The sequence below is a fragment of the Dendropsophus ebraccatus genome, chromosome 5, assembly GCF_027789765.1.
Source record: "Dendropsophus ebraccatus isolate aDenEbr1 chromosome 5, aDenEbr1.pat, whole genome shotgun sequence".
Lineage (NCBI taxonomy): Eukaryota > Metazoa > Chordata > Amphibia > Anura > Hylidae > Dendropsophus > Dendropsophus ebraccatus.
Genome location: NC_091458.1, coordinates 57,177,455 through 57,200,626, shown reverse-complemented (window position 1 = coordinate 57,200,626; position 23,172 = coordinate 57,177,455). Strand labels below are relative to the sequence as shown.

At 47.3% G+C, this 23,172-nt stretch overlaps 1 protein-coding gene across 1 annotated transcript; it reads right to left on the bottom strand.

Annotated features, from left to right (window-relative positions):
- Nucleotides 1–21,910: 21,910 nt before the first annotated feature.
- NEUROD4 (neuronal differentiation 4) lies at nucleotides 21,911–22,885 on the bottom strand. The gene has a single exon (XM_069972221.1). It carries the CDS (start codon nucleotides 22,859–22,861, stop codon nucleotides 21,911–21,913), a length of 951 nt encoding a protein of 316 aa, XP_069828322.1. The 5' UTR covers nucleotides 22,862–22,885.
- Between the last annotated feature and the right edge of the window lie 287 nt (nucleotides 22,886–23,172).

Below are 23,172 nucleotides of genomic sequence, written 5' to 3'. Positions count from 1 at the left end.
GGTCAAAGTTAATTGAAATGACAGGGCCACTTGAATACTTTCCATGACAGTACCTTATATCCACACATACATAACTCTGCTGTATGGACAATACACTTCGAACCCTGCTGCACAGTACATACCCAGCTCTGCTACACCATACACACCCAGCTCTGCTACACCATACACACCCAGCTCTGCTACACCATACACACCCAGTTCTGCTACACTATACACACATGCTCTGCTACACCATACACACTCACAGGCACACACAGTGTAGATCAACGCTTCTCAAACTGTGAGACTGTTGGTAAAGCCCAGCTGGGGAAGCAGTTTTCACAAAGTAACTATGATCTGTACAGTAATTTTGCTGTTTGCAGAAATCTCCATTTGAACAACATTATTAATTTATTTTGTACTTGCTTTATTAGTGTACAGAGCTTGGAAGATTAGTGAAAGGTAGCCCAAGCATTATTTTCAGCTATTAAATGGACTTTCACCACAGATGGTGAGGCCCAGGCACCCTCTTGGTCAGGCTGGCGAGGCCCAGACATTGCCTTGGTCTGTTGGGTGAGGCTCCAGTAGAAAAAAGTTTGCAAAGCACTGGTGTAGATGATGGGTGGTCGTTAGAGGGTTTCCATTGTGATGAAAAGGAGAGGTGTAATAGACTTGCTTTTTTAAGGTTGCATTTAATGTTCCTTGACTCTTATATCTGCATTATACAAATTGCAGTTGAAACCAAACTAGTATAAAAGCATGAGATGATCAGAATAATTAACTATAATGAAATTGACAAGTTGTTCTGGCATCTTTGAGCTATATATTCAGGTATGCGCATGCAAATATAACCTCTTTGAATTGTGATAAAAGGTCCATGTTTGAGATAATATCCCTAATACTCCAGGGCTCATAAGTGCTGGAGTGTACCATAGGAACTCTATCAGTCACATTGCTAAAGATCTCCAGAGGTCATAGTTCACAGGTCATGTGCTACAGCGACCTTTATTCTACAAACGACAGATGGAGAAACTGCTGTTATTTCCCCGTGCACAAATTACTATATAGCTGCTGTATTTTATTCCCAGGCCGGCCTTCATAATGATTGCTTTTTTACATTCAAAACATAAAAATATATTTAAATAAGTAACGGATTAGATATCAGTACTAAAACAGTGTGTGTGTGTGTGTGTCTGTGTATATAATATTATACATTTGTGTGTTGACATCTATGCCCTTGGTTGTGGGGGAGGTATATTTCACACAGATTTCTCTCCAATGTGCGGTAACAGCAGAAGCCTTTCATCTGCAAGTTAATGAAGATAATCAAAGGGTGGGTATTTAAGGAAGCATTCCAGGTCTCAACCACCCACCCACCCCATATTTTGCACACTGGCCATCACTAGTCCTACAGCACCATCTGTTTCATTCTAGAGCAGGGTCATGTTATCAACAGTCTGACCCACAGAAAATTACAGTGTTTAATGTGTAGCAGGGAGTGGTCTGTCCTTGGGGTTTTGGTGAAAGTAGAGCTCTGTCCAGGGAGCTACGTTCACCAATAAACATTTCCTAGTAGATGCATTGCAGTCTTGGTCACTTATAGGCCGTGCTGACTCTCAATAGCACACTGGGAGGTGAGGGGCATCAGAAATATTTCTCTCTGTCCCCTGATTGGTAGAGCAGGCAAGCAGCCTCTCTGTGTGCCCAGCTTCTCTGCTGACTGCTCCACTTCTGCACCAGGAAGAGAGAAAATGGATGGACCCACTCACCACTGTCACCTGTAACTTTCAGGCCCTGCTGCTGGGAGTCTGATACTGGGGTCTTTGTTATAATGAGGGGTCTCATACTGAGATCTGTGTTAGGGGTTTATACTGGGTCCTGAATTATAAAGGGGGTCTGATGCTGGAATCTGTGTTATATTAGGGGCCTGATACTGGAGTATTTGTTACATTGTATGTTTTATACTAGGGTCTGTATTACACTGGGTGTCTGATGCTGGGGTCTGTGATATTTTAGAGGTCTGATACTGGCATCTGTGGTATACTGGGGGTCTGATAGTGGGGTTTGTGTTATTTTAGAGGTCTGATACTGGGATCTGTGTCATATTTGGGGTCTGATACTGAGGTCTTTGCTACACAAGGGGTCTGATACTGGGGTATGTGTTATACTTTGGAATCTGATCTTATACTGATGTTATATTGGGGGTTTGATACTGGGGTCTGTATTACACTGGTTTCTGATACACAAGTCAATTTTACACTGTGTGTCTGATAAACAGGCCTGTATTACATGTGGTGTGTGTATTACAATAGGGATTTGTGTCTAGGATCAGATTTTAGGGTCTTTTTAACATAAAGGGTCTACGTCTATGGTCTCTTTATTCTAGTGGATCTAAGTGAGGCATTTATACTCTTTATGAAAGCATAATCTAGGGTTAAAATAGTCGTAGGGGCAAATTCAGTCTCAGTGCCTAGGGCAGCATGAGCAGGCCCTATTAATATTTCTCATATAATTTGTTATTATTGTTTCCATCACATTTTTTCAGCAACAAAGTTACTTAAATATATATCACATGGTATGTTACTTATCATATATGTACTTGGCATGGAAAGAGTTACAAATATAAAAAAAGAAAAAAGATTCTTTGGGTATAATAATACTAAAGCCTCCCCTTTAAATCCAGCTTTAAGGGCAGTAATTCTGATATTGCTTGTAATCTCATAACACCATGAGCTGCAAATGTCCCTATGGCTTGAACACAGCAAGCATTGAGGGCTCAGATAAAATATGAGCTCTTAAGTTACTTAACCCTTTACAGAACAAGAGTATTTTGTTGTTTGATGCTGTGATTATATTCTGTTATATATGACCACTGGACTGTCTTTGGAAAAGTGCGTTTTTCTATCTAAATGGGAAATTCCATACAGTATATTATTCTTCTGCATGCACATTCTCTTTAGTGTATGTTCTCTTCTGAGATTAAGGATACAAAGGATACAGTAATATAAACATGGATTTGACAAAGGGAAAGAGAGATTATTCCATAGATGGTAGAACCAATTGGGAGGACAGTATGAGCAGGTATGAAGTGCATTATAAGTGTGGGGAAGTGGTAAAAAGGAAAGTAGACGGATTAGAAAATATGCTAGGCTTGTTATTTAGGGTATGTCAGAAACAGTGTTGGGAAAAATGTTGGAGTTTTTCTGGAGTGTCATATATTAGGGCCAGTTCACACTGAGTAAATTCAGCGGAATTCTGCGTTGGAGCTCTCTGCCACGGAATCCCATCTGCTTCAGTGTCAAACTGAGACTCTATGGGAGGAATAGCGCAACTTGTCTGAGAGCTCCAACGCAGAATTTCGGGAAATTTACTCAGTGTGAACTGTGCCTTAGAGAACTGGTGCTGTATAGGAATGAGAGGTTCAGATTGGCCAAAGCAATATGTAAATGAGCGCTGACTATGTACATCTGCTCTCATTTACCCAGACTATGTTGAGACTTGACCCCTGTGCGGGGAGCGCCACACGAAGGTTCGCCTTTTACTTCATTTGTTTATTCCATATTATACATGAAGATGTGCTGCTAAGAAAGGAGCCGGTCAAAACTAAAATATTTAACTGTTGGATGAATGTTTGCTTGTCTATTAGAAGATCACTGGTGCTAATACACAGAGTGATATCTATCCAAGGCCGTTATAGTGATATGTTTATTGTACAGTGGTACCTCGGTTCTCGAACTCTATTGGTTCTGGAAGTCAGTTTGAGAACCAAGCAGCGTCTTACCAAATAGTTACCTACAGTACCCAAATATTACATTGTATAGTGGCCAATATAATCCCTGCAGTTCCTTACAGAACAGCAATATACTGTACAGGACATTAAAGAACAGCAATATACTGTACAAGACATTAAAGAACAGCACTATAAAGTATAGTACATTATACACAAGAAACATAAAAAAACAAAAAAAAAAAACAAAAAACAAACAGCAATTATAGTACAGTAGTCACTAACTCCTCACTCATCCTTTACTGTATAGTGCAGTGATGGCTAACCTTGACACTCCAGCTGTTGAAAAACTACAATTCCTATCATGCCTGAACAACCAAAGATATGGCTTTGGCTGCCCAGGTATCATGGGAATTGTAGTTTAACAGCTGGAGTGTCAAGGTTAGCTATTATTGGTATAGTGCCCCCCCATCCCAGCACTGTAACAGATGGGAGGTGGTGGTGCGCTGACTGTACTACTACTGTACTGTATATGCACTCCAGCAGTCTTATACAGTACTGTACTGTAAATGAAGCCTCACCAACTCACCACACACAACCCACCATCCACGCTCGCAAAAACGTTCAAATACTGAGTACTTCAAGACTGGGTGCACTAAAAGTGTTTGAGAACCGAGCTAGAGTTTGAGAACCAAAGCAAACTTTTCTTGAAAATACAGTTTGAGTTCCAAGCAGTTTGAGAACCGAGCAGTTTGAGAACCGAGGTACCACTGTATTATATTATGTATTGGCAGTCAATGCAGTGACTGACACTGGGTGTGTATTGTCTGTTGTCTGTACATATTACAGGTGTACCGCTCTATGGCACCCATATGTGTGGCAAAGAAAAAAGATTTGATCATTTGGTGCATTATTTGTAGTCTACTTAAACATTCAGGGGTGTGCAAATAAGACTTCACAATTAAGAATTAAGACTTAAAACTGTAGTATGTTTCACACTAGTTCTTATGAGGAGACAAAAATATTATACTGTGTTTGAGGCACTGTGATCATTTTTATGCCGAATAAACCACTGTTACAACTATTTTTTTATTGGTGTGCTGCTGCAGTCTCTCGAAATGTATAAATTTGCTGGTTTCAGCCAGGGTCGCTTTAACCTAGGTGCATATGGTACACGTGCACCGGGCCCCCTAGTTCAGATCACGTGACAGGGGCCCCCCGGCTGAGGAGAGCAGTGAAGGGGAAGGAGCTGAAGACACAGTGTCAGCGCTCTGTGACACCTGTGGCAGTGCGGGGCTGGTGGTGGTCAGGAAGGAGGAGGACTGTAGCTGCTTCCTGTGAGACAGAGTGACCGGGTCTTACAGGAAGCAGCTACAGGCTGCCCTACATGCTCTGCTGGCCCTGTCTGCGGGGGAGCCCAGGAGGCAGTGCCGACTTTACAAGCATCCAGCCTCTCCCCAGGCAGAGTGTGTGGAGGCTGGGGAGCAGCACCTGCACCATGCATGTAAGTAGTAGCCAGGTGGGGGTGTGTGGAGGGGGGGAATTGAAACTGGGGGACCACTGACAGAGGATTTGCCCACCGGACCTGTTCGGAGTATGTCCCAATAAGCCCCGCCCCTGATCTCAAGCCCCGCCCCCGGCACAGACCACAGGTGGTATTTTAACACTTACTGCCATTCAGAAGTCACCCAGCTTTCCTGCATCTTATATTGTTGTATGACTGAGGCCACCCAGCTTTCCCAGGATCTTAGTCTTAGTATGATGGGGGGTCACAAGATCTTACAGACTAGAAGGTCTGAGTCAGTCCTCCTAGTCTGTAAGCTCCTGTGTCCCCCCAGTCCTCCTAGTCTGTAAACTCCTATGTCCCCCAAGTCCTCCTAGTCTGTAAGCTCCTGTGTCCCCCCAGTCCTCCTCCTAGTCTGTAAGCTCCTATGTCCCCCAGTCCTCCTCCTAGTCTGTAAGCTCCTGTGTCCCCCCAGTCCTCCTAGTCTGTAAGCTCCTGTGTCCCCCCAGTCCTCCTCCTAGTCTGTAAGCTCCTGTGTCCCCCCAGTCCTCCTCCTAGTCTGTAAGCTCCTATGTCCCCCCAGTCCTCCTCCTAGTCTGTAAGCTCCTATGTCCCCCAGTCCTCCTCCTAGTCTGTAAGCTCCTGTGTCCTCCAGTCCTCATAGTCTGTAAACTCCTGTGTCCCCCCAGTCCTCCTCCTAGTCTGTAAGCTCCTGTGTCCCCCCAGTCCTCCTTCTAGTCTGTAAACTCCTGTGTCCCCCCAGTCCTCCTAGTCTGTAAGCTCCTGTGTCCCCCCAGTCCTCCTCCTAGTATGTAAGCTCCTGTGTCCCCCCAGTCCTCCTAGTCTGTAAGCTCCTGTGTCCCCCCCAGTCCTCCTAGTCTGTAAGCTCCTATGTCCCCCAGTCCTCCTCCTAGTCTGTAAGCTCCTATGTCCCCCAGTCCTCCTCCTAGTCTGTAAGCTCCTGTGTCCTCCCCCAGTCCTCCTAGTCTGTAAGCTCCTGTGCCCCCCCAGTCCTCCTCCTAGTCTGTAAGATCCTGTGTCCCCCCAGTCCTCCTAGTCTGTAAGCTCCTGTGTCCCCCCAGTCCTCCTCCTAGTCTGTAAGCTCCTGTGTCCCCCAGTCCTCTTAGTCTGTAAGCTCCTGTGTCCCCCCAGTCCTCCTCCTAGTCTGTAAGCTCCTGTGTCCCCCCCCGTCCTCCTCCTAGTCTGTAAGCTCCTGTGTCCCCCCAGTCCTCCTCCTAGTCTGTAAGCTCCTGTGTCCCCCAGTCCTTCTAGTCTGTAAGCTCCTGTGTCCCCCCCCCCCGTCCTCCTCCTAGTCTGTAAGCTTTTATGTCCCCCCCCGTCCTCCTCCTAATCTGTAACTCCTGTGTCCCCCCCCCCCAGTTCTCCTCCTAGTCTGTAAGCTCCTGTGTCCCCCCAGTCCTCCTTCTAGTCTGTAAACTCCTGTGTCCCCCCATCCTCCTCCTAGTCTGTAAGCTCCTATGTCCCCCCAGTCCTCCTCCTAGTCTGTAAGCTCCTATGTCCCCCCAGTCCTCCTAGTCTGTAAGCTCCTGTGCCCCCCAGTCCTCCTAGTCTGTAAGCTCCTGTGTCCCCCAGTCCTCCTAGTCTGTAAGCTCCTGTGTCCCCCAGTCCTCCTAGTCTGTAAGCTCCTGTGTCCCCCCAGTCCTCCTCCTAGTCTGTAAGCTCCTGTGTCCCCCCAGTCCTCCTCCTAGTCCGTAAGCTCCTGTGTCCCCCCAGTCCTCCTCCTAGTCTGTAAGCTCCTGTGTCCCCCCAGTCTTCCTTCTAGTCTGTAAACTCCTGTGTCCCCCCAGTCCTCCTAGTCTGTAAGCTCCTGTGTCCCCCCAGTCCTCCTCCTAGTATGTAAGCTCCTGTGTCCCCCCAGTCCTCCTAGTCTGTAAGCTCCTGTGTCCCCCCCAGTCCTCCTAGTCTGTAAGCTCCTATGTCCCCCAGTCCTCCTCCTAGTCTGTAAGCTCCTGTGTCCTCCCCCAGTCCTCCTAGTCTGTAAGCTCCTGTGCCCCCCCAGTCCTCCTCCTAGTCTGTAAGATCCTGTTTCCCCCTAGTCCTCCTAGTCTGTAAGCTCCTGTGTCCCCCCAGTCCTCCTCCTAGTCTGTAAGCTCCTGTGTCCCCCAGTCCTCTTAGTCTGTAAGCTCCTGTGTCCCCCCAGTCCTCCTCCTAGTCTGTAAGCTCCTGTGTCCCCCCCAGTCCTCCTCCTAGTCTGTAAGCTCCTGTGTCCCCCCAGTCCTCCTCCTAGTCTGTAAGCTCCTGTGTCCCCCAGTCCTTCTAGTCTGTAAGCTCCTGTGTCCCCCCCCCCCGTCCTCCTCCTAGTCTGTAAGCTTTTATGTCCCCCCCAGTCCTCCTCCTAATCTGTAAACTCCTGTGTCCCCCCCCCCAGTTCTCCTCCTAGTCTGTAAGCTCCTGTGTCCCCCCAGTCCTCCTTCTAGTCTGTAAACTCCTGTGTCCCCCCATCCTCCTCCTAGTCTGTAAGCTCCTATGTCCCCCCAGTCCTCCTCCTAGTCTGTAAGCTCCTATGTCCCCCCAGTCCTCCTAGTCTGTAAGCTCCTGTGCCCCCAGTCCTCCTAGTCTGTAAGCTCCTGTGTCCCCCAGTCCTCCTAGTCTGTAAGCTCCTGTGTCCCCCAGTCCTCCTAGTCTGTAAGCTCCTGTGTCCCCCCAGTCCTCCTCCTAGTCTGTAAGCTCCTGTGTCCCCCCAGTCCTCCTCCTAGTCCGTAAGCTCCTATGTCCCCCCAGTCCTCCTCCTAGTCTGTAAGCTCCTGTGTCCCCCCAGTCCTCCTTCTAGTCTGTAAGCTCCTGTGTCCCCCCAGTCCTCCGTCTATTCTGTAAGCTCCTGTGTCCCCCCAGTCCTCCTAGTCTGTAAGCTCTTGTGTCCCCCCAGTCCTCATAGTCTGTAAACTCCTATGTCCCCCCAGTCCTCCTAGTCTGTAAGCTCCTGTGTCCCCCCAGTCCTCCTCCTAGTCTGTAAACTCCTATGTCCCCCCAGTCCTCCTAGTCTGTAAGCTCCTGTGTCCTCCAGTCCTCATAGTCTGTAAGCTCCTGTGTCCCCCCAGTCCTCCTCCTAGTCTGTAAGCTCCTGTGTCCCCCCAGTCCTCCTAGTCTGTAAGCTCCTGTGTCCCCCAGTCCTCCTCCTAGTCTGTAAGCTCCTGTGTCCCCCCAGTCCTCCTAGTCTGTAAGCTCCTGTGTCCCCCAGTCCTCCTCCTAGTCTGTAAGCTCCTGTGTCCCCCCCAGTCCTCCTAGTCTGTAAGCTCCTATGTCCCCCAGTCCTCCTCCTAGTCTGTAAGCTCCTATGTCCCCCAGTCCTCCTCCTAGTCTGTAAGCTCCTGTGTCCTCCCCCAGTCCTCCTAGTCTGTAAGCTCCTGTGCCCCCCCAGTCCTCCTCCTAGTCTGTAAGATCCTGTGTCCCCCCAGTCCTACTAGTCTGTAAGCTCCTGTGTCCCCCCAGTCCTCTTAGTCTGTAAGCTCCTGTGTCCCCCCAGTCCTCCTAGTCTGTAAGCTGCTGTGTCCCCCCCAGTCCTCCTCCTAGTCTGTAAGCTCCTGTGTCCCCCCCCCAGCTCTCCTCCTAGTCTGTAAGCTCCTGTGTCCCCCCAGTCCTCCTAGTCTCTAAGCTCCTGTGTCCCCCCAGTCCTCCTTGTCTGTAAGCTCCTGTGTCCCCAGTCCTCCTCTTAGTCTGTAAGCTCCTGTGTCCCCCCAGTCCTCCTCCTAGTCTGTAAGCTCCTGTGTCCCCCAGTCCTTCTAGTCTGTAAGCTCCTGTGTCCCCCCAGTCCTCCTAGTCTGTAAGCTCCTGTGTCCCCCCAGTCCTCCTCCTAGTCTGTAAGCTCCTGTGTCCCCCCAGTCCTCCTCCTAGTCTGTAAGCTCCTGTGTCCCCCAGTCCTCCTCCTAGTCTGTAACCTCCTGTGTCCCCCCAGTCCTCCTCCTAGTCTGTAAGCTTTTATGTCCCCCCCAGTCCTCCTCCTAATCTGTAAGCTCCTGTGTCCCCCCCCCCCAGTCCTCCTTCTAGTCTGTAAGCTCCTGTGTCCCCCCAGTCCTCCTTCTAGTCTGTAAGCTCCTGTTTCCCCCCAGTCCTCCTCCTAGTCTGTAACCTCCTGTGTCCCCCCAGTCCTCCTAGTCTGTAAGCTCCTATGTCCCCCCCCCAGTCCTCCTAGTCTGTAAGCTCCTTTGTCCCCCAGTCCTCCTCCTAGTCTGTAAGCTCCTGTCCTCCCAGTCCTCCTAGTCTGTAAGCTCCTGTGTCCCCCCAGTCCTCCTAGTCTGTAAGCTCCTGTGTCCCCCCAGTCCTCCTCCTAGTCTGTAAGCTCCTGTGTCCCCCCAGTCCTCCTAGTCTGTAAGCTCCTATGTCCCCCAGTCCTCCTCCTAGTCTGTAAGCTCCTATGTCCCCCAGTCCTCCTCCTAGTCTGTAAGCTCCTGTGTCCTCCCCCAGTCCTCCTAGTCTGTAAGCTCCTGTGCCCCCCCCAGTCCTCCTCCTAGTCTGTAAGATCCAGTGTCCCCCAGTCCTCCTAGTCTGTAAGATCCTGTGTCCCCCAGTCCTCTTAGTCTGTAAGCTCCTGTGTCCCCCCAGTCCTCCTAGTCTGTAAGCTCCTGTGTCCCCCCCAGTCCTCCTCCTAGTCTGTAAGCTCCTGTGTCCCCCCCCCCCAGTTCTCCTCCTAGTCTGCAAGCTCCTGTGTCCCCCCAGTCCTCTTAGTCTGTAAGCTCCTGTGTCCCCCCAGTCCTCCTCCTAGTCTGTAAGCTCCTGTGTCCCCCCAGTCCTTCTAGTCTGTAAGCTCCTATGTCCCCCCAGTCCTCCTTCTAGTCTGTAAGCTCCTGTGTCCCCCCCGTCCTCCTCCTAGTCTGTAAGCTTTTATGTCCCCCCCAGTCCTCCTCCTAATCTGTAAGCTCCTGTGTCCCCCCCCCCAGTCCTCCTTCTAGTCTGTAAGCTCCTGTGTCCCCCCAGTCCTCCTTCTAGTCTGTAAGCTCCTGTGTCCCCCCCGTCCTCCTCCTAGTCTGTAAGCTCCTGTGTCCCCCCCAGTCCTCCTCCTAGTCTGTAAGCTCCTATGTCCCCCCAGTCCTCCTAGTCTGTAAGCTCCTGTGCCCCCCAGTCCTCCTAGTCTGTAAGCTCCTGTGTCCCCCCAGTCCTCCTAGTCTGTAAGATCCTGTGTCCCCCAGTCCTCCTCCTAGTCTGTAAGCTCCTGTGTCCCCCCCCCCCAGTCCTCCTAGTCTGTAAGCTCCTGTGTCCCCCAGTCCTCCTCCTAGTCTGTAAGCTCCTGTGTCCCCCCCAGTCCTCCTTCTAGTCTGTAAGCTCCTGTGTCCCCCCAGTCCTCCGTCTATTCTGTAAGCTCCTGTGTCCCCCCAGTCCTCCTAGTCTGTAAGCTCTTGTGTCCCCCCAGTCCTCCTCCTAGTCTGTAAGCTCCTGTGTCCCCCCAGTCCTCCTAGTCTGTAAGCTCCTGTGTCCCCCCCAGTCCTCTTAGTCTGTAAGCTCCTGTGTCCCCCCAGTCCTCCTAGTCTGTAAGCTCCTGTGTCCCCCCCAGTCTTCCTAGTCTGTAAGCTCCTGTGTCCCCCCAGTCCTCCTCCTAGTCTGTAAGCTCCTATGTCCCCCAGTCCTCCTCCTAGTCTGTAAGCTCCTGTGTCCTCCAGTCCTCATAGTCTGTAAACTCCTGTGTCCCCCCAGTCCTCCTCCTAGTCTGTAAGCTCCTGTGTCCCCCCAGTCCTCCTTCTAGTCTGTAAACTCCTGTGTCCCCCCAGTCCTCCTAGTCTGTAAGCTCCTGTGTCCCCCCAGTCCTCCTCCTAGTATGTAAGCTCCTGTGTCCCCCCAGTCCTCCTAGTCTGTAAGCTCCTGTGTCCCCCCCAGTCCTCCTAGTCTGTAAGCTCCTATGTCCCCCAGTCCTCCTCCTAGTCTGTAAGCTCCTATGTCCCCCAGTCCTCCTCCTAGTCTGTAAGCTCCTGTGTCCTCCCCCAGTCCTCCTAGTCTGTAAGCTCCTGTGCCCCCCCAGTCCTCCTCCTAGTCTGTAAGATCCTGTGTCCCCCCAGTCCTCCTAGTCTGTAAGCTCCTGTGTCCCCCCAGTCCTCCTCCTAGTCTGTAAGCTCCTGTGTCCCCCAGTCCTCTTAGTCTGTAAGCTCCTGTGTCCCCCCAGTCCTCCTCCTAGTCTGTAAGCTCCTGTGTCCCCCCCAGTCCTCCTCCTAGTCTGTAAGCTCCTGTGTCCCCCCAGTCCTCCTCCTAGTCTGTAAGCTCCTGTGTCCCCCAGTCCTTCTAGTCTGTAAGCTCCTGTGTCCCCCCCCCCCCCATCCTCCTCCTAGTCTGTAAGCTTTTATGTCCCCCCCAGTCCTCCTCCTAATCTGTAAGCTCCTGTGTCCCCCCCCCAGTTCTCCTCCTAGTCTGTAAGCTCCTGTGTCCCCCCAGTCCTCCTTCTAGTCTGTAAACTCCTGTGTCCCCCCATCCTCCTCCTAGTCTGTAAGCTCCTATGTCCCCCCAGTCCTCCTCCTAGTCTGTAAGCTCCTATGTCCCCCCCAGTCCTCCTAGTCTGTAAGCTCCTGTGCCCCCAGTCCTCCTAGTCTGTAAGCTCCTGTGTCCCCCAGTCCTCCTAGTCTGTAAGCTCCTGTGTCCCCCAGTCCTCCTAGTCTGTAAGCTCCTGTGTCCCCCCAGTCCTCCTCCTAGTCTGTAAGCTCCTGTGTCCCCCCAGTCCTCCTCCTAGTCCGTAAGCTCCTATGTCCCCCCAGTCCTCCTCCTAGTCTGTAAGCTCCTGTGTCCCCCCAGTCCTCCTTCTAGTCTGTAAGCTCCTGTGTCCCCCCAGTCCTCCGTCTATTCTGTAAGCTCCTGTGTCCCCCCCAGTCCTCCTAGTCTGTAAGCTCTTGTGTCCCCCCAGTCCTCATAGTCTGTAAACTCCTATGTCCCCCCAGTCCTCCTAGTCTGTAAGCTCCTGTGTCCCCCCAGTCCTCCTCCTAGTCTGTAAACTCCTATGTCCCCCCAGTCCTCCTAGTCTGTAAGCTCCTGTGTCCTCCAGTCCTCATAGTCTGTAAGCTCCTGTGTCCCCCCAGTCCTCCTCCTAGTCTGTAAGCTCCTGTGTCCCCCCAGTCCTCCTAGTCTGTAAGCTCCTGTGTCCCCCAGTCCTCCTCCTAGTCTGTAAGCTCCTGTGTCCCCCCAGTCCTCCTAGTCTGTAAGCTCCTGTGTCCCCCAGTCCTCCTCCTAGTCTGTAAGCTCCTGTGTCCCCCCCAGTCCTCCTAGTCTGTAAGCTCCTATGTCCCCCAGTCCTCCTCCTAGTCTGTAAGCTCCTATGTCCCCCAGTCCTCCTCCTAGTCTGTAAGCTCCTGTGTCCTCCCCCAGTCCTCCTAGTCTGTAAGCTCCTGTGCCCCCCCAGTCCTCCTCCTAGTCTGTAAGATCCTGTGTCCCCCCAGTCCTACTAGTCTGTAAGCTCCTGTGTCCCCCAGTCCTCTTAGTCTGTAAGCTCCTGTGTCCCCCCAGTCCTCCTAGTCTGTAAGCTCCTGTGTCCCCCCCAGTCCTCCTCCTAGTCTGTAAGCTCCTGTGTCCCCCCCCCAGTTCTCCTCCTAGTCTGTAAGCTCCTGTGTCCCCCCAGTCCTCTTAGTCTGTAAGCTCCTGTGTCCCCCAGTCCTCCTCCTAGTCTGTAAGCTCCTGTGTCCCCCAGTCCTTCTAGTCTGTAAGCTCCTGTGTCCCCCATGTCCTCCTCCTAGTCTGTAAGCTTTTATGTCCCCCCCAGTCCTCCTCCTAATCTGTAAGCTCCTGTGCCCCCCCCCCCCCCAGTCCTCCTTCTAGTCTGTAAGCTCCTGTGTCCCCCCAGTCCTCCTTCTAGTCTGTAAGCTCCTGTTTCCCCCCAGTCCTCCTCCTAGTCTGTAACCTCCTGTGTCCCCCCAGTCCTCCTAGTCTGTAAGCTCCTATGTCCCCCCCCCCAGTCCTCCTAGTCTGTAAGCTCCTGTGTCCCCCAGTCCTCCTCCTAGTCTGTAAGCTCCTGTCCCCCCAGTCCTCCTAGTCTGTAAGCTCCTGTGTCCCCCCAGTCCTCCTAGTCTGTAAGCTCCTGTGTCCCCCCAGTCCTCCTCCTAGTCTGTAAGCTCCTGTGTCCCCCCAGTCCTCCTAGTCTGTAAGCTCCTATGTCCCCCAGTCCTCCTCCTAGTCTGTAAGCTCCTATGTCCCCCAGTCCTCCTCCTAGTCTGTAAGCTCCTGTGTCCTCCCCCAGTCCTCCTAGTCTGTAAGCTCCTGTGCCCCCCCCAGTCCTCCTCCTAGTCTGTAAGATCCAGTGTCCCCCCAGTCCTCCTAGTCTGTAAGATCCTGTGTCCCCCAGTCCTCTTAGTCTGTAAGCTCCTGTGTCCCCCCAGTCCTCCTAATCTGTAAGCTCCTGTGTCCCCCCCCCCAGTTCTCCTCCTAGTCTGCAAGCTCCTGTGTCCCCCCAGTCCTCTTAGTCTGTAAGCTCCTGTGTCCCCCCAGTCCTCCTCCTAGTCTGTAAGCTCCTGTGTCCCCCCAGTCCTTCTAGTCTGTAAGCTCCTATGTCCCCCCAGTCCTCCTTCTAGTCTGTAAGCTCCTGTGTCCCCCCAGTCCTCCTCCTAGTCTGTAAGCTTTTATGTCCCCCCCAGTCCTCCTCCTAATCTGTAAGCTCCTGTGTCCCCCCCCAGTCCTCCTTCTAGTCTGTAAGCTCCTGTGTCCCCCCAGTCCTCCTTCTAGTCTGTAAGCTCCTGTGTCCCCCCCGTCCTCCTCCTAGTCTGTAAGCTCCTATGTCCCCCCCAGTCCTCCTCCTAGTCTGTAAGCTCCTATGTCCCCCCAGTCCTCCTAGTCTGTAAGCTCCTGTGCCCCCCAGTCCTCCTAGTCTGTAAGCTCCTGTGTCCCCCCAGTCCTCCTAGTCTGTAAGATCCTGTGTCCCCCAGTCCTCCTCCTAGTCTGTAAGCTCCTGTGTCCCCCCCCCCAGTCCTCCTAGTCTGTAAGCTCCTGTGTCCCCCAGTCCTCCTCCTAGTCTGTAAGCTCCTGTGTCCCCCCCAGTCCTCCTTCTAGTCTGTAAGCTCCTGTGTCCCCCCAGTCCTCCGTCTATTCTGTAAGCCCCTGTGTCCCCCCAGTCCTCCTAGTCTGTAAGCTCTTGTGTCCCCCCAGTCCTCCTCCTAGTCTGTAAGCTCCTGTGTCCCCCCAGTCCTCCTAGTCTGTAAGCTCCTGTGTCCCCCCCAGTCCTCTTAGTCTGTAAGCTCCTGTGTCCCCCCAGTCCTCCTAGTCTGTAAGCTCCTGTGTCCCCCCAGTCTTCCTAGTCTGTAAGCTCCTGTGTCCCCCCAGTCCTCCTCCTAGTCTGTAAACTCCTGTGTCCCCCCAGTCCTCCTCCTAGTCTGTAAGCTCCTGTGTCCCCCAGTCCTCCTAGTCTGTAAGCTCCTGTGTCCCCCAGTCCTCCTAGTCTGTAAGCTCCTGTGTCCCCCCAGTCCTCCTAGTCTGTAAGCTCCTGTGTCCCCCCCAGTCTTCTTAGTCTGTAAGCTCCTGTGTCCCCCCAGTCCTCCTAGTCTGTAAGCTCCTGTGTCCCCCCAGTCCTCCTAGTCTGTAACCTCCTGTGTCCCCCCAGTCCTCCTCCTAGTGTGTAAGCTCCTATGTCCCCCAGTCCTCCTCCTAGTCTGTAAGCTCCTGTGTCCCCCAGTCCTCCTCCTAGTCTGTAAGCTCCTATGTCCCCCCCAGTCCTCCTAGTCTGTAAGCTCCTGTGCCCCCCCCCAGTCCTCCTCCTAGAGTGTAAGCTCCTATGTCCCCATTCCTCCTCCTACAGACTAGGAGGAGGACTGGAGGGACACAAGAGCTTACACACCCATACTCCCTACAGTGGGAACCTGTTATAGCCAGAAACTGTTCCAGTGGTGATATTAGATCTGTACGTGCTCCCACTAGCTTCACTCTCCATTATTCATAAAGATATAGGGGTACTGTACCTGACATAGGAATGCTCCCCGACCATATTCCCTTTTTATAACTTGTGATAAAACCTGATGCACTGAGTATAATGCACCAGTGATAATACCTGATAAATATAATTCAGTTGAGCTTTATAAGGAGAGGGGGCCCACTCTTGAGGTCTGTGCACTGGGCCCACCAGTGTATTAAAACGGCCCTGGTTTCAGCAATCCCTTCTAAAGCGCTTCTTCCCTTGGCAATATACTAGGACTATAGTATCTACCCCATACTGAACAAGAACTAATACTAAATAAAAGTAAAATGTTTAAAAATTCAGCGTCATCTCTACTTACGACTACAGCAAGTTGGAATAATTCTGGCTGTCAGCTGTCTCTAACATTATGGGACAATCCAATTAAGATGTCACTGTCTGTGGGTTTGCAGCTGAGCAGAGATCCCCTCCTATCCAATCCCAAAGGCATCTGCTCCCACTTTCCATGACAAAAGGAGTCTCTAAACAGGAGGCTTTCTCTCTGCCAGCATCAGCTCATTCCTCTCCCTCTAGTTCCAGCCTCCGAATGTCTTTACACTGACAGCAATACATGTGCTCATTGACACAAGCTATTGCCTCCTGAAATGTTAATGGTTTCCCATGACAAAAGACTCTAATGTGACATTGAAACAGGAGGCATACAGTATGTATAGACAATTCATCTTGATATTGCCCAGTAACAAACTGTAGCCCATAATAATTATAGTTAAAAAAAATCATAAACTATGAGGCAGCATTTGTGGAAGGGATGTTCTTTGCTAGAATTTTTTTTTAACAAAAGTCCCCAGATAGGCATAAATAAGAGATAGACATAGAACATGTCTACAGCCAATCACAGCTGTAACAGAGAATTGCCTTAAATGGTGATTGGCTAAGTGATTACTTCCTGTGTGTTGAAAGCAAATAATACCGCTCACCCTAGACCCAGCACTGTTGGCATTGATGTTGTGGTGGGAGTGGGGTACATGGTCGGGGCCAGACTAAAATTGATTTGTTCCAGCCCTGTGGGGTGAGAGGGGTAGCCTTGGGGATTTATTTTGCAGGACTTTCTGAAAGTTTCTTTGGGTAGCAGCAGATAATCTTAACCCTTGCATGTACCTAAATGCAAAAATCAATACAGAGGCGTCATTCTTCCGCAGCATGTAAATCGCATATAATGCAACAGTATATTTTTTAAAATTTAGGCTCAGGAACGTAAAAAAAGTGTATCCAGGAATATCATGTGATCTAACTGTAAACATCACATGGGGAAGTGGAGCCAATGGCTTTGCTCTGTCAGCTTTACTCTTGCTTATCGCGAGAGTATGGCATACAAACACAGCTTTAAAGAGGAGGCTGGCACATCTGCAGCTGATGTTATGGTGCAAAATGCCGGAGCTAGAAGACAGCCGTGCTGTAACAAAAGTATTCTTACAAAATGTACAAGACTTCAAGCAGCAGAGCTGTACAGACAGTAAGCTTTGGCCAGAGTTCCCTTTAAATAAATAAATAAGAAACCTTAAAGAGGTTTTTTTTTTTTTTTTTTTTAAGTTTCCCTGCTTTAAAACAAAAGCTATACTTACTTTTATCCAGGTCCAGTCTCCTGAAGGCAGCTTTTTAGTTTTGTGCTGGTTGAAATAAAAGACCAAACACAGAAAGCCATGGTCATCTGCGTGATTACAGAGAAAGCAGTGATTTGATTGATTTATTGATTGATTGATTGATTAATGTATTATGCCATGACACTCTGTACTGCCTTGAGGAGACTGGACCTGGATACTTGCTTTATATCACAACCCCTGCTGATTTTGATTTTGAAAGTTATAATGAAAGTGCCCATTTAACTTCTTCACTCCACTGCAGCTGTTACTGCTGTCACAGAGCCCTAGTACCTGATGCTCAGTACTTCCAGGATCAGGGTCAGCATTACCTGATTAGTCAATCAGCAGCCACAGTGGTGTTTCTTCTCAGCCACTGATGGGAAAATGGTTTGTGCTGACTCTGATGCCCAAAGTTTTGTACACTAGAGTATTGGACTTCATGGCAGCAATGGCGACAGGGAGCGAGGAAGCTAAGTTTCTTTCTGGATATTATTGATATGATGCAGCTTATCTTCTAACTCTTCCAACTGTATTGTCAATGTACATGGGGATGAAAATACACCTCCACAGTCATTGGCTGTTTTGGCCAGCAGTGCTGTGCTCCTCTGCTCTGCACTATGCCGTTCTGTTTAGCTCTGCTATGCCAACTTCTTTACTGGAAGCTCCATGGGGCAGGGAGTTATCAGTGTGAAGATGGAACTGCATGCTATGAGATGCCTGACCACCTCTCCTTTCAGAGTAGTGAGGGAGTGAGTCATCATTGCCACCACTGAAGAAACAGAAAGGTGGTCAGAAACCTAGACATCCAGCTGTAGACATGACAGACAGCTCAGCATGACTAGTAGGGAGGCACAGCTAAAAAGGTAAATAGAACCAATTACAAAGGTTCTTAGAGGGGTTGGCCACTTCATTATAAAATTCTTTAGTGTACAGTACAAGTAAGTGTACTCACTGCTCTCATTTACAGCAGCCCACTGTGTACCTCATAAACTACCCTCCTCAAGAGTGTGCTGTCCTGCTCTGTGGTAATTCTGTCCTTCAGATGGCCAAGCATGGAGGAACATGTGGCCATAACCCTCCCTTTGTGTCTTCCATAGGTATATGTTGGTCACAGAGGGCAGGACATTGTCAAATGCTTTTCCATGTAGGGCATTTCATGGACATAATGCCCACAGTGCAGAACAGCCCAGCCTCGAGGAGAGCAGTGTGGTTTTAGCTCTGTGAGGGACACAGGGTGCTGCTGTCAGTAAGCACAATGAGTACTGTTACTATTATAACTAATACTGTGCAATGAACAATTTTACTATATAGTGGCCATTTAGATACAGTTGTTGTGATGAGAATACTCATTTAAGTATTTTTATTTTATTTTTTACTATAAGAACAGCTTATGTAATAATAAGATGTATATACAATTAGATGTATTCTTTATTTTATTTATTTTTTGGGGGTGGCTAGTCCCATGCACTTTACTTCCTGGTCTGTCAAGCTAGACTTTGTGTCTGATAGTGCCATGTGCCGGGGAGCTTGTGCGATGTTGTGGCAGTTCTCTGGGTGTAGGGTCACTTGGGCACTTGTCACGGTAGCCTGGAGTGGCGTTGGAACCCACCCCCGTTCATAAGAATTTATTTGCACACCTGTGCTGGGACACTACAAGTGAACTACAGTAGTGAGTATTACCTGATAGCCTCCGAATTTTACCCCAGGTGACCTTAGGAAAAGGTTTGGGGGAGGTATTGACAGGACACATGGATGTGATCAGTCTAGGGAGGCTGTGTGTGGCCTGTAGTGGCATCTGGCATGTCTTTACATGGCTTCCTCGTCTAAGGGAGGGTTAATGCTGGTAGGTAGACAGCTAAAGAACGATTCCTGCCTAAACCAATGTTTATAGCAAGGTGTTTGTGTAGTGAGGAAGTCTGCAGTGACTACTTTTTCTATATATTCAGTAAACAAAGCAGTGTGTATCAATTCTCCATTTTTGTGTAATTGTGTATGTGTGTGTGTGTGTGTGCATGTGCATCATGTGTGAATTAACGTGTTTGTGTGCATGTGAGTGTGCATGTTCATGAATGTGTGCATGGGAGTGCGTGCTTGCATGCATTAGTGTGCATGTGTGAGCAGGGCCATGTGTAGTGAGCATGTGTTATATACTATATATTTATTTATAATATCTTTCTCGTATTTTAAAACAAATACTATACCTTTACAGTAGACCCCCACTGTAAATGACCACCAAGGTTGTGTCCACATAATATGTACCGTATCACAAAATTCCACACTGACCATTCACAAGTGTATCCTACAGATGTAGTTGTAGTGTAGTGTTGTGATATTCGAATGCACTAGGGATCAAGGTATGTTAATCTAGGAATAATGTTAAATCATAGTTTTGTGTAACTGCACGCCACACAAGTCATGATAAGTTATCGACTTCAGGCTTGCTACATCTGTACATTGAAAGTGAATAGAAACTAAATGTAGAGAATAAAAGTTGTATTTTCAAATCCATGTCATGCTCATTGTGTCGTAATTGAGACAAAAGATGGTTTTAAAGAAAATTTGAACCCAGCCCAAGGCTTGCTGTATTTTCTTGATATACATGTTATTTTAATAGTGATAAGCGCATATCATGATGCCAGATCTGTGTGGGAGATGATCAGCTGGCACCTGGCAGTTACCCAAGCTAGCTAAATAGCAGCACTGATAGCACTAGAACTAAAACCCGATGTTCAGATAACAAAAGAAATTCAAGGAAATAAAGTGCAATACAACCACGAAGAACAAGTTTCAAGACTTTATTGGTGTCAAAAATGCTTTTTCATTTCTTTACAAAAGAATAAAACTTTTCCTATATCCAGTATAAAATAGAGGTCTCCGGAATTGTCCTTGTGACTGGTTTCATCCCTTAGAATTACAATATCAGCATGTATATCTAATGTAATTTACACAAAATATAATGCATTCCTCTAATTGGATAGGAGCAGAAGGTAATAAAATGGCACAGATTGCTAGAACAGAGAAGAAAAGAGAGAGCGTCATGTTGTAATTACTGTTGGAAGATACAAGAACAATAGATAGAACAATAATACAAGTTGCATAGTGTCGGTAAAATGTTTTTGTTTTTTAATTATTTACTTGTGTTCTGTTTTATGGCCTAAGCTACATGGCCATATTTTTGTTATTCAATCTTTCTGCTAAAATTAGAAGTGTTTGGCCATTGGATTTGTAACATGAGTACTGACAATCATGTGATTTACTTATTTACTTTTTAATTCTTACGTTATTCATATTGCTCAGTTGCACTGTTTTAACTACAATAATAGACTGAAGGTCCCCATATAAGGTGTATGGGGCTCTGCTGACAGATGATGTTGGTGGTGATAGGGGTCGGGCATGATGGAAAATCATTAACAAGCCCCTTTGTTCTGGGAGAGATAAGCAACAGCTAGAGCTCTCTGGCTACAGCTTATTTCTCCCCTTCCCATGGAGAAAACAGGCATGGTCGGCTTTGCAGAACTTTTCTTTGTATGGCGAGAACAGGAGGAGGAAACTAGATTGAAGGTGTATTGCCACTTCAAGGCTAGTTTTATGTTGCTGTAATGTGGTTAAATTTTACTGCCTATATTACAGTTGTAATATTCAGATCTTCCAAACTTAGAAATGCAGAGGTTGGTATATTAACGCTATAAAATGATTGAGAACAATTAGCTGCATTATGTTCATCTGAAATTGTTCTTGGAGAGAACTGTTTGACAGTGTGAAGGTTCTAAAAAGTTTCCAAAACTGTGCCTAATTTCTTTTATGTTAAAAGTACAATACAAAAAAATGTTTAACTGGAATTAGGAGGAAATTTACTGAGCATTGACAAACTATCAAACTTTTGTTCAATATTCTAGTTTGTTTTCAATAAACAGTTCAAGAAGCCATAAGGAAAAAGCACATCATGCAAAAATAAATAAATAAAATAAATAATATAAATTAAACAAATGAATAAATAAAAAATGTATCAGACAAAACATGTAAAACAATAGTATCAAAAAGTCATAATACAACAAATGGGTTTCTAATTGTACACATCATATAACAAACGGTATAACAAAATAAATAAAAAATAAATAAATAAATAAGTAGATGTGCTTAACTTTCTTGTTGCGTCTCATTGATCCACTAGTGTTTTTTTCCCCCCTTTAAGCTACATAGTTGCTAGTACAGTAAACATACAGCAGTAACGTAAGTTATTTGGCTTGTTTCACATTATATTTGATGACTTTGTTTCTTACTTAAGCCAGCATGTATCCATTTAGAGTCATTTTCAGTTGCTGCGCTGTTCTAACTGTCAAAGGCAAAGGAACCTTAATTGGAGGGAAATACCTGTGTGAACAGAGCCTTAGATTTAACAAGGTGCCTATAATCTCAACGAGATTTAACTATAAAAGCTTGAGTGAATGAATATGAAGATGATGTACTGTAGCTCTATTGGTTTGCAACTTTATATCACAGTACACTCCAGTACATTTGGATTCACAACTGTCTATAGAAAAGCAATGCTTTAAAAGACGGGATGGCATTTATCGGAAAAGCCGGACGTCTTTTGATAGTGATGGTTAGAAATAATGATCATTATGATCATTATTTTCAGCCGTCATTATTAATACATGGGCGTCTTTTTTCAATAAAATCCCATATTGGGAACATAGCCTTATGGTTGTTATATGTCTGAATTTTATTTATAGACATGAGTGTTCACTATCAGTGGAATGGAAATAAATCATAAATTGTGTTTCCTTTTTTTCCCACAGCAAAGTGCAATTAATGTATTTTTTTGTGCAAAGACCGAATGTTGTGTCCTGTGATATCATCACCTACTAAATGCAATGGTAATATTAGTGTCACAGTGATGTTTGTTCCTTCTTTACGACAGTTTTCACATTCTCCCCTTACTAGGAATGTAAAGGAGCCTGGGAATTCCCTAATTGTACCTTATATGTTGGAGTTCAAGCAGGCATGTGACATCAGAACAGCTAAATATAATATATCCTGCACAAGGTATACAATAGGCCATACTGAGATAGCAAACATGTTAAAAATAATACACAGATGTAATATCTGCTAAGTACACTACAAAGTCAGAGGCAGCTTGAAGTGAGGATGCCTTCTTATTATGCCTGAAAGTTAATAATCAAAGTTCTTTGTACTTATATGAAGTCAAGTGACGAGGTCCATTTTACTGAGATAATTTACTCAGTAAAAATGGTATGATGTGGATATGATTCATAAGCCATGTCAATAGGTATTTCATATCTGGGAACAGCAGTTTGAAAGTGTGAGCCATGACCATGAGAGCCATTAAGCCCAAGAGAAGGATAATGTGATCGGAAAGCATAGGATTTGTCCAAATCTGGTGATCCATCTTGTTTTAAGGAAAAATTACCACTAATGCTTAAAGGAGGAGTTAGGGCACCATCATAAGGAGGTGTAGTACAATTTAAGGTGTGGTTTACCATTGGGTCCACAACAGTTTTGAAAGTTGGTGGTTTCAAGTGCAAGTGGTGGGCTTCAATGTTGCCATATGGAGGACTTGGTAGACCAGGAGACTGGTAGCTGTAAGCATGAGAAGCAAGTGATGAGTCACAAATACTGGACTTATCTTCATGTTTTTCCAAGAACATGGGCTGGGGTCCTAATTGTAGACAGCCTGCTACTAGATTGCTGGTGGGCTGTGAGAGTCCTTTACAGAGCATTTCTAGGAAGCCTTTGCCTTCTGCAGTTTGGCCTCTATCTAGGACCTCAGATAATGCCCATATGTAATTTCTTGCCAATCTGAGGGTCTCAATCTTGGACAACTTTTGTGTTTTTGAGTAACAAGGCATCACCCTCCTCAGGTTATCCAGTGCATCATTTAGTCCATGCATTCGTGTGCGCTCTCTGGCATTAGCTTTTACTCTCCGCACACGGAACCTCTCAAGCCTTGCCTTGGTCATCTTTTTTTTCTTTGGACCTCTCTTCTTTGGCTTTTCTCCATCATCCTCTTCTTCTTCATCTTCTTCTCCGTCGATGCTCCCATGTTCTTCGTGACTGAGACCTGACAACATGTCATATGCGGACTGTCTTTGACTCGGTTCTTTCATCTCATCTTGAGAACTCAGAGCCTCCTCCATCCAACCATGAACACTGACCATCTCGGACATGTCAGATGTCTGATATGACTCCTGCAATAATTGAAAAACCAATAAAACTAAATCATAATCAAGTAAAATATATTTTTTTCCTTTTATGTATCATATTTAACACTATATAAAAAACTACATTTTTACTTTTTCACACATTAGGTCAACATGTCTATAGTTCAGCAAAGGCATATAAAGTATTGTATATTATAAAGAATGTCCCTTTATTTAACTATACCTTTATTAACACATTTGTTTTACAAATGATACATATACATATACATATGTAACTACCTTAGTATAATGCTACTGCACATATAAATGCACATATA

Coding starts and splice junctions, on each gene's coding strand:
- NEUROD4 (XM_069972221.1), bottom strand. CDS start 22,861: ATGTCCGAGATGGTCAGTGTTCATGGTTGGATGGAGGAGGCTCTGAGT.